Source organism: Crassostrea angulata, unplaced genomic scaffold, assembly GCF_025612915.1.
Source record: "Crassostrea angulata isolate pt1a10 unplaced genomic scaffold, ASM2561291v2 HiC_scaffold_153, whole genome shotgun sequence".
NCBI lineage: Eukaryota > Metazoa > Mollusca > Bivalvia > Ostreida > Ostreidae > Magallana > Magallana angulata.
The window spans coordinates 148,991-160,818 of NW_026441708.1; the positions used below are offsets into that span (position 1 = coordinate 148,991).

At 35.9% G+C, this 11,828-nt stretch overlaps 1 protein-coding gene across 1 annotated transcript in view; it reads left to right on the plus strand.

Moving 5' to 3' along the window:
- Nucleotides 1-8,354, plus strand: part of LOC128169593 (uncharacterized) — a 133,937-nt gene extending 125,583 nt beyond the window's left edge. The window contains exon 17 of the mRNA XM_052835707.1: nt 8,134-8,354. Within this exon, the coding sequence (XP_052691667.1) occupies nt 8,134-8,354 (221 nt within the window). The remainder of the gene's footprint in view (nt 1-8,133) is intronic.
- Nucleotides 8,355-11,828: the final 3,474 nt, after the last annotated feature.

The window sequence follows — 11,828 nt, forward strand, 5'->3', positions numbered from 1 at the left end:
GTTCATTAAAACCAAACTCACATTTTGCCGGTCGAGCTGCTAAGTTTGCTTTTCTCAAGGCTTCGAACACTGTCCCCAGATGTTCAAGATGTTCTTCCCAGGTGTTGCTATAAATACCAATATCATCAATGAATGCCTCCGTGAAATCCTCCAGCCCTGTAAGAACTTTGCTTACCAGTCTAACAAAAGTAGCCGGTGCGTTCACCATTCCGAATGGCATAACTGTAAAACTGAAATGTCCAAATGGTGTTACAAATGCACTTTTACGCTTAGCGTCATCGTCTAATGGTACTTGCCAATATCCTTTTGTGAGGTCTAATTTGCTGATGAATTTAGCTTTGCTGATCTTATTCAAAATAGCATCTATTCTAGGCATTGGTCTAGGATCAAATACCGTAATCTTATTCAACTCCCGGAAGTCAACGCAGAATCTCAGCGAGTTGTCTTTCTTCTTGATGAGGACGACTGGTGCTGAATACGGACTGTCCGTTTCCTCAATGATACCAAGGTCCATCATTTGCTGTAACTCACGCTTCACTTTGTCTTGTAATGCATAGGGGATCGGATATGGTTTCATCTGAATTGGCACCTCCGTAGAAGTTTTCAATGAATGTTTCATCAAATGCGTTCTCTTGGGGACATCTGTAAAAATATCACCAAATTCTTCAACTAACCTCTGAATCTGATCCATTTGCTCTGCAGTCAGGTTTGTTGAATACTGTACGTTAGTTGCTGATTCTGTCTGTTGTAGGGTCGGAACTCTATCTGACACCACGTCGTCTGCTATCTGAACGTCGTCATTGGCTAAACTAGAAATAACATTCAAACATGCCATAATTTCAGACTTACTGTTTTCCTCCGGCTCTCTCTCGAACCATTCCTTCAGCATATTCACATGGTAAACAGTCTCTTTGCTTTTGGACAACCTCACTTTGAAATCAACAGGACTTACTTTTTGTGTCACCTCATACGGACCTTTCCACTGCGCCAATAGTTTCGAAGTGCTTGTAGGCAACAAAACTAAAACTTTTTGACCTACTTCAAAATTTCTGTTTCTGGCGTTTTTATCATAGTATCTTTTCTGATTCTTCTTTGCTAGAGATTCCATATCTGTAACCATTTTACGTACTGTCTCCATCCGTTCTCGGGTTTCCATCAGGTAACTTAAAACTGACGTTTGTTCCTCGGTTGGTTCTTCCCACTGCTCCTTTAATATGTCCAGGGGGCCTCTGACATGTCTGGCATAAAGAAGTTCAAATGGAGTAAAACCTGTTGATTCGTTCGGGACCTCTCTATAGGCAAAAAGTACATATGGTAAATGAACATCCCATTTTAATGGCTCTACAACTGCATATGCTTTCAACATCTGTTTAAGAGTCCCATTAAATCGTTCTACTAGCCCGTTTGCTTGGGGATGATAAGGGGTAGTTGACAGCTTACGGACCTTGAGCATTTTGCAGAGTTCTGATATGAGAGATGACATAAAATTTGTCCCCTGATCTGATAAAATTTCTTTAGGAAAACCTACCCTTGAGAACATTTCTATCAGCGCATTTGCCACACTTTCTGCGTCTTGATTTTTCATCGGAAAAGCCTCTGGAAATCGAGTGGCATAATCCATACATACCAGAATATACCTGTTTTTCTTTTCTGTCATCGGTAATGGGCCCACAAAATCAATCGCTACTCTGGAAAATGGAACATCGATCTTTGGAATTGGCACCAATTTCGCTTTTGGCGTTCTCCCTCTTTGCGTCCCCTTTTGACAAATAGAGCATGACTTACAATACCGAGATATATCTATATACATACCTGGCCAAAAGAAGTTTCTCATAATTCTTTCTCTTGTTTTCTTGTTTCCAAGATGTCCAGCCAGTGGCGTGTCGTGAGCTAATGACATAATACTACTGCGCAGATTCTTTGGAGCAACAATCTGGAATACCTGTTCGCCAGAGTCTGAGTCAAAAACTCTATACAGTAAATCATTTTTCAGGATGAAATAAGACTTTCCTTCATGTGGACCATTTTGGGCCATCTCTAACACCGATTTCAAGCTGTCGTCAGTTTTCTGATGCTCGATCAATTTCTCTCTATTACACCACATACCTTCATGTTCTGTGTCCACTTCTTTCAAATCATCCAGCTTTGGTTTCTTTGCATCCTCCTGTTTCCTTGTCTCTGATCTAGTTTGAACAACTCCACATTCTTTTTCATCCACTGTTTCTGCAGTCTCAATCATGGTCAAAGGTGCTGCCTCTTTCGGTACTACAATGCTTACATTGTTGCCAATAATTACATCAGCAAAAGGTGAGTCAAGACATAGCGCGTGCACCTTACCTGAAATGTATGGCGTTTTCACACTTACTATCGCCTCACTGCAAGTTCTCCTTGTACCATCGGCCAAAGTAATTACTTTTGTTCTCCCCGTTTTTTCATCATCTGAAACCAACTTACTATTAACAAACACAGTGGAACATCCAGTGTCCCTCAAAACTGAGACAACTTTTTCACCAACTTCCCCACTTACCAAATCTAGACCCGATTCACAACATGTTTCAAGACTAGACTCATCAGTAGCTGATACGCCAGACAACTTAACAACCATCTTATTCTCATGAACACCATCACCCTGATCAGAAACTATCATATTTTCATCAAGACACAAACCAAACCGCTCTTTCGACTTTTGATTCCCTTGGTTTTGATTAAAAGGAGGTTTCGACTGATATGTACTACGCAAAGGACAATTTGGCGCAATATGTCCTACCCGGTTACACTTGTAACATGTTTTACTTTGCTCTGATGGCGAGACCTGCTTACCCCTTTGGAACTGACCTGAAACAAACTTATTTGGTCTGGGACCCGGCTTTTCCCCTGCGTTACCTCGTCCACCACCTGCATTACTGCCTTTATGTGCAACCTGAAATGACTCCGACAAAGTTATAACATCTTTGATAGACTTTGGAGTATGCTCACGAACCCACAATTGCAAATCATTTGAACAACTTCCTATCACCTGTTCTCTCAAAATCAAATCAAACAACAATTCAAAGTCTGACCCAATATCCTCCCTATCACACCAATGGTGAAAGAACCTTTCTGCACGAACAACAAAATCTTTAAATGACTCATCACTGAACTGTCTACACTTCCTAAACTTATCCCGATAAGCCTCTGAAGTCAATTCATACCTTTTCAGAATAGCAGTTTTAATAGCATCGTAATTATCACTCTCCTCATCTGACAATCTAGAATAGGCCTCAAGAGCTTTACCCGATAGCATGGGGACTAAACGAACCGCCCATTGAGATTTATCCCACTTTTGTAAGCCCGCTATTTTCTCAAATGATTTTAGAAAAACATCAGGGTCTTGACCTTCTTCAAATTTGGGCAACTTTACACTAGGAGTTTGAACACTCTGAGGGGAGGGACCAGTTTCTAACTCTCTTTCTTTAAGAGCTAACTCTTTCAACTTAATCTCTTTCTCAGCCTCCCACTTATCTCTGTCTCTCTTAGCTTGACGCTCCTCTCTTTCATGAGCTAACCTTACTTTCTCAAGTTCTCGCTCAGCTTCTTTCTCTGCCCTCACTGCCTCTCTTTCAGCCCTAGCAGACTCTCTCTCAGCTCTCATTGCCTCCTGCTCCTGACGCCACACCTCTAAACAGTCCTTGACGCTTGACCCTTTCGCGATAAGCTCGGTCATCCATTTCGGCATATGTGACATTGTGAAAGTTTATGCACTGAAACATACAAAAATAAGAAATATCAAAGTCAAAATTTCTAACATGCAAAAACAAGAAAATCTTTTGATTTATGCAAGCTCAGATGCATCCCACCGCTGCCACCATTTGTGAGGATGTGTGATTATGCATCCTGATGAACTTACATAAATCAACAGAACAAGTATGAAATTTTTAACAAAATATTTAATAACAAAATAAAATAAAATTCAACAGAAAATTCAACGAGAAAAAACCAAACAAACAAAAATATACAAATTAAATAATGAAATGAAGGAAAAGTCTATATAGTCAGCCCGGTTCCGGTGCACGTGGTGTTTAAGAACCCTCAGGTGAACACGTGGTTACAGTCAGGCTTAGGTATATCGGCAACCACCAGAACTAAGTTGAAGTACATGTAGAAAGTTCACATGCTGCACGGGTCTATCGAGGCTTCATTAGACGCAAGTTTTCCTTGGAAATGTAAATAACCCATGGCCTCGTCCACGCTGATTGGAGGTTTCTTTCAATAAACTCAATAAACAGAATATAAGTTTTCAAATGACACAAATTATATAAATATCAAACTTTCACAATGTTAAGTTAAAGCACGTATCTGCATTGACGATTATAAATTGGTAAAACTGCGAGGATCACCCTCAGGTATAAATTCATAAGTAGTTTTAGAGATGTGTCGAAAGGGCCGCCGTAGTTCACTCACTCACTGTAGAACAGCGGTCTCTATAAATTATCCCATGAAAATGGAAACGGCTACTCATAAATACAGGAGCCGGAAATATTTCAGCACCCAAGAACCCTCCTTCCCTGACAGGTATTGACGTTCTGTAGGGACGGGGAAATTTACAGCAAAACAAGGCAGAAAAGACCCTAATAAAATAAACAAAAAGAAAAACATACTACCGAAAACCTATTCAAACACGTGTGGTTAAAACGTACAAAAATGGGTTGTTTAAATACCTGATGTTTTTCTAAAACAGGCCCCTGAGCACTAGACGGGATGACGACCACGTCTATCGGCTGATGTTCCCGGGTACTACCCGTGCATACTTTTACCAACTATTTAAGGTATCAACGAGGGGCTCCCCACAGGATTGATATGTTACCACGGTAACCAAGGGTCAAAGTATTAAAACAAGGGGCTCTCCAAAGGATAAACCGAAAAGGTGAACCAAGGAGAATTATAATTATACAAAACGAATTTTAGTTTGTTACACTGGTAACTAATGAAATCACTTCTTTCATCATCAATATTGTAAATCATATATGCTTAAAAACTTTTTATTCATTCGCCTTATAAAAGCTTTTGTGTGTCGGGCTTGTGATCCGTACATTCTGAGTTCGAATCCCGAAGGGGCTTTTGTTGTTACTTACTATTGAATTTTTTAGATATTCATTTTTTATCCCCAAACTTGAAATTTTTGGCTTATTTGACATATGTACACTTTATTTATGATTAAATCTTTCATAATCAGATAATTTAATGTTAATTTAATTGACTTTTTCCAGGTGTGTTATTCCACATTAATCACAGCTCACTGTATGTGGCTTGGGTACTTTACCTGTGCACTTCTTCAGTGACACCACTGACTGTTTATTGTTTTATTTGGTGTTTCAGAGTAAAATCTGAACATTTAAAGCTTTTTTTTTTTTTTAATTTAAGGCGGATGCATTACAAAATACGCTACTGATTTTAGTCAAAACCGGAAGTATTCGTTAAAAGTGAACTAGATAAAAACATGACACACTATGATAAAGGTAGACAGTACTTCAATGGATTTTGATATATCCAAGCTATATAGCAGCTTTTTAAGGCCAAAATCACAAAAACAAACTCGGTTGTTGTTGAAATTTGCATGTATTAAAGATTTAGAAGTTAGGAGGGAAAGGGGTATGGGGAAGACCAATGTGGGTGTAGGAGAATTTAGTCTCCAATGGGGGAGATTGGTCGGATGCGGGAGATTTTTGATTTTCAGGCCATTTTGCAGGAGTCTCCCACCCAATTCTGGTGGGTTAAAACCTCGGTCAAGACTTCCGTCTACTGTCAATTCCAGTTTTCACTGGAAGTTAATTTAAAAAAAATTAATTTTTCAACTTTTTAATTTTGCTCATGCTGAATGTTCAAGTAAGCTATTCTGATCACATTTTGTCCGTCGTCCGTCTGTCTATCCGTCTGTAAAATTTCTGTTTACTAACCTGAGAGTCAAGCTTCAAGTTATAAGCAAGATATAGAGCTTTGCGCACAATTCTACTGTATGTTTGTACACAAAGCGTAGGTAATGCTTTAGTTCGTTTATATTTAAATGCAGCTATGTTGAATAGGAAATACAAAGTTTAAAAATCTTAAGTTGAATGTAATTAACTCATGTGAACAAAAACATGACTCAAACCAAGTTATGTATCTTGGTTATAATTCAATGATTGACGCTAATTCTTTACCAATAGAAGGATGATGTGCTGTAACTACTTTCTGGTGCCCCTTCTTCAATGATGAATTGCAAAAAATCTACACAAATTTTTGATAGTTTTTTTAACAAAAGAAAAAAAAAACGACGTCTTTTAAACAGTTTCCATATTCCTAGCCTGACACATTATTATTATGAAGATAAAAGCATAATCGGTGTTCTTAAAAAATTAACAAGCTTTACTCAATTTGTATGCACACACTGCTGCAGTTATGAGACTGTATTCTTCAAAAAATCATGATTCAATGCTATATGTCAGACAATGTCAGTAAATTTTGGGGAATATTATTGGATTTTGAATTCAGTAATCTTACTTCGCTTAGCTTAGCTTCTCTCTCTGTTTCTCAAAATTTCAGTGATGATTGTTATTGTTCAGCTGCAGTGCACTTCGCACATCCGAACGTCCGCCCTCACTTCCCGATGTCACCGGAAGAAAGTAGAAACCATTTATTTTTCAACTTTTCTTGTTTTTAAATATTTTTTTGCCACGTTACGATACAGACGCTTTACTGAATGCAGTATATGTATTTTTGTTCTAAAATTGATCCAAGTTAAAGTGGTAGACTTTTGTCCAGGCGACCCGGGTTCAATCCCCAAGTGCCGTCACTCTTTTTTCTTCCTTAATTGTGTTTCGATTCAAAATGTTTTCCCTAAAATGATTAATTTTTAAAAAGTTTTGTTTGAATTTTATCAAAAATCACAGCAACAGAGCCCTTTTCTAATCTTAAGATATGTCTGTTGAAATCCTTAGAGAGGCTTACTGGAATTTGAGAAAGTGTTGAGAAATGAAAGAAACTGTCCCAATAGCCTATTTAATGTTTATTCAAACGGAAGACCTCTTGTTGCTCGCAACAAGCGTTATTATTTTTTTCGCTTGTTTTCTTAAAATTTATAGAAGCGATTGACAATAAAAATACCTCTGGGCATTGTTTCATATTTTTAAGAAATCGCTTCCATTCGTCTTTGTCTGGTCCTGAGTCAAAAAACTTTGTTCCCTCCAGGTCTCAAAAACGGTAAAAACTTGAACATCTAAACTTTGTGGGATAATAAACGTATGTATGTAGATGTGATTAAGTTATTTTTCTTGAGTTTTCATACTTTCCAGTCGTCACCATAAGTACATAAACATTGATATTTTTTTAAAGTTTCAAATGAAATGAGTTTACTAGTAGGTAAACTTACATATGTTATATATTAAATGTAAAATAAACAAAAAAAATCTACTTTCAGTGAAGATATCTCAGTCATGTTATCTGTACAGCATGTTAATATCCATTTCTTAAACCAAAAATGGTTTGCTAGAAAAACAGAAACCTTTATTGATTTTTCTATGTTTTCTGTAATTGTTTTGTGTAATATGAAAGAAATAGATTCCTCATTCTGTCAAGTCTTGTTCTTTATGAAATCTCTAATATGAATAAAAACAACTCCAGTCACTACCTTCAGTACTTTGATTTTCATTTGGGGTTGAGCAACCACATTTTTCATCCCCAATTCCCCACCCCTAAACCATATATATTCTTGTTCCTTGTGTTTAGGCAAATGAAAAGGTATGTATGTCATGAGCCCCAGGGGTAGTCTTGACCTCCCTGAAACAGGAAGTGCCCACAATCTTAAGAACAGTTGAGATCCCTACCCTTTTCCCCTGTATATTCTTGTTCCTTGTGTCAAGGTGCATCAAGCTGTATGTATGTCATGAGTCTTGGGGTGGTCTTGGTCTCCTTGAAACAGAAAATGATATATAGGATATGACCCCTGGGGCACATTTAAACGTTCTCGAACTGGAAATAATCAAGTACTATAGCTTTTTTTATATATTGAGTTTGACACATTTGGGCCATATCCCTAGGGTACCCCCAATGATGGCCCCACTTTGTTCAGGAGCCTTCATAATTGCCCCAATTATAATTACATCTTGTTTATTATTGCAGTGGGAAAGAAAATACAAGATTTTCTTAGAAAATATCCAGAGGTTCTGAAAGATTATCAAAAGGGGGAAAGAGTTCATAAAATCAGAACTAAGATCATTAATCTGAGAAGGCAAAAGAGGGAAGAAATGAAACAAAAATGGCAGCGTCTCTTACCTGATGATGAGGAAAAAGATAAGGATAAAGACAGAAGAAAAAGAAGAAAAAAGACATGGAAAAATTAAGACACGGAAAAAGAGGGAAGAAATAAAACAAATTACACTATCAATGAATTTTAGCTTAAGAATTTGAATGTTCTTGATAACTTTATATGGAGCTTTTCTCCTCACAAAAATCAATGTGGTCTTAATATGGTTGAAACCACATAACCTCCCTACCCCTAATTATCTTGAATTTAAGTCTAATAAATGTGTAGAGCCCCAGTCCAGTCCAAGCAACACATTTTATTCTAGACACATGTAAATTATAATCAAATTTTTGAATCTTTTTATATATACTCTGGATACTTGGTTTCGGCATATGCAAAAAAAGGTTTTCAAGCACAACAGTCTTTTTGCCTTCAACCTTGGCTCTATAAGATATTCTTTATTTTGTTAAACCAACCACTACCAAATGTATTTTTGTATTCTTTCTTGCTTAGATCAAAAGGTCTACACAATTTGATTGTAATATTTTGAACTTTGGTGACCTTTTTTTTTTTAATCCATATTTTTATTGAATATCTATTTTTCATCTTTGATTATTTATGTTCAGCTCTTCTGAGCCAAAGGCTCAAAGAGGTAATGCTATATATGGCCTGGCGAGCGGTGTGCATAATTTTTTTTGGAATGTGGGCCATATCTCAAGAACCCCATGGCCAATTTTTGTAAAATTTAGCACAAAGCATTCTTGGCCCAAGGACTTTCCTTCATACTAATATAAAAGGTGTGGCCCTAAAACAAATGGAGATAATGAGGAAAGTATAAAGAAAAGTAGTGGTTGCTGAAAAATCTTCTTCTTAAGAACCACTGGGTAAATTATCACCAAAGTTACATTTTAGTATAAGTATATGGTGTAGATTAAAAATTGTTCAAACTTTGACACTAGGGCAAATGGCGTGGTCATAAGGTAACCTTAAAGTTAAAGTAAAAAAAAATATCTTCAAGATGAGGCTTTAATTTAAGGTCTTTCGATTGTCGTGTGACGTCATTGTGAGCAATCCGGAATATTTTACCGTTATCGGTTATAATAATAGTGTTATGTGGTGCATAGTTTTGCCAATATTTCTTGATTTATACTTGTGTTTAACACATTTTAAGCTATGTAAAGTGAAATGACACTAATGTTTAACAATTCATAGAGAGTAGTTTGAGTTGAAATCGCTGAATTCAATGAAAAACTGATAAAACCGTATATAGCAAACTTGACAGAGACCACAATTCATAATTTTTTACCAGGCAAGGTAAACATTTCTTTGCGGATTTCGATAGGATATATAATTAATTACAAATGTACCAATTTTCAGTGAGTTTGAACCATTATTTCAAAAGTTATAGACGTTTTATGTTGCTAAACTGTACTTATTCATGGTTGAAAAATCGTATCAAAATGCACTGTAAATGTGATAGCTTTCATACTGGCAATTTTAAATGGCCTTTAAATGTTAAAATACTTAAAATAAAGGATTGCGATTAATTTCTTTTAAAAATTGCTTTATTATATCGAAATTAGTTAAAATAAATGTGATGTTTGATAAGAGAGCAGTCGTTGCTATAACTGTCCTGATAGTGTACTTGTGTTAGCTCCTACAGCATGAACAAAATATTTGCAACATACCAATATTTAACTTTAATTTGATTGTTTGCATATTAATCATCAAATTTAAACAAAAATTACACAGATTAAACCATAAAAACATCGAGGGTGGAGAAACCTTAATAACTTTTGGCATAACAACTGACTTTCATTTGTAGATTTAACCTATAGTATATCTTGATCCAGTGAAAAGAGAGAATAGATCACAACTGCTGCCATAGAAATGGAGATTCAGGATAATTTACATACTGTGAGCTAGTTAACACATTCTCATGCAACAGAAACTTGATTGTTATGTTATTATTCAATTACATCTATCCAAAACTTATATATATATGACACCAAGTTCATCAATCCTGCAAAAGATCAAGTAAGGCAGGAAAAAAAAATGTGTGGTTCCGGTAACATCTTTGAAAAAATTAAGGTAGGAAGATAGGGATTTTTTTATTTATACCCCCGCTCCGAAGGAGAGGGGGTATACTGTTTTACCCTTGTGTGTCCGTCTGTCCGTCTGTCTGTCCGTCCATAACAAAAATTTCTGTCGCATTTATCTCAGCAACTATTTATCGCAGATGCTTGAAATTTTTACACAGTGTTTGTTAAGGCATGCCATATCGTGGGATATATTTTTATACCAATCGGACGTCAACTTCCTGTTAAATGACGACTTTGCTTATTTTTTTAACTAAAATTTTCAAACAAATTTTTGTCAAAGAATTCTCAGCAACTGTTTATCGCAGATGCTTGAAATTTTTACACAATATATGTATAGGCATGCCATATTGTGGGATATATTTTTGTACCAATCAGACGTCAACTTCCTGTTAAATGACGACTTTGTTTATTTTTAGCAAAAATTTTCAAACAAATTTTTGTCAAAGAATTCTCAGCAACTGTTTATCGCAGATGCTTGAAATTTTTACACAGTATTTGTATAAGCATGCTAAATCGTGGGATGTATTTTTGTACCAATCGGACGTCAACTTCCTGTTAAATGAGTACTTTGTTTATTTTTAGCCTAAATTTTCAAACAAATTTCTGTCAAAGATTTCTCAGCAGCTATTTATCGCAGATGCTTGAAATTTTAACACACTATTTGTTTTGGCATGCCATATTGTGGGATATATTTTTGTACCAATCAGATGTCAACTTCCTGTTAAATGACGACTTTGTTTATTTTTAGCAAAAAAATTTCAAACAAATTTTTGTCAAAGAATTCTCAGCAACTGTTTATCGCAGATGCTTGAAATTTTTACACAGTATTTGTATAAGCATGCTAAATCGTGGGATGTATTTTTGTACCAATTGGACGTCAACTTCCTGTTAAATGAGTACTTTGTTTATTTTTAGCCTAAATTTTCAAACAAATTTCCGTCAAAGATTTCTCAGCAGCTATTTATCGAAGATGCTTGAAATTTTAAGACACTATTTATTTTGGCATGCCATATTGTGGGATATATTTTTGTACCAATCAGATGTCAACTTCCTGTTAAATGACGACTTTGTTTATTTTTAGCAAAAAAATTTCAAACAAATTTTTGTCAAAGAATTCTCAGCAACTGTTTATCGCAGATGCTTGAAATTTTTACACAGTATATGTATTAGCATGCTATATCGTGGGATGTATTTTTATACCAATTGGACATCAACTTCCTGTTAAATGAGTACTTTGTTTATTTTTAGCAAACATTTTCAAACAAATTTCCGTCAAAGATTTCTCAGCAACTATTTATCGCAGATGCTTGAAATTTTAACACACTATTTGTTTTGGCATGCCATATTGTGGGATATATTTTTGTATCAATCGGACGTCAACTTCCTGTTAAATGAGTACTTTGTTTATTTTAGCCAAAATTTTCAAACCTATTTTCCTCAAAGATTTCTCAGCAGCTATTTATCGCAGA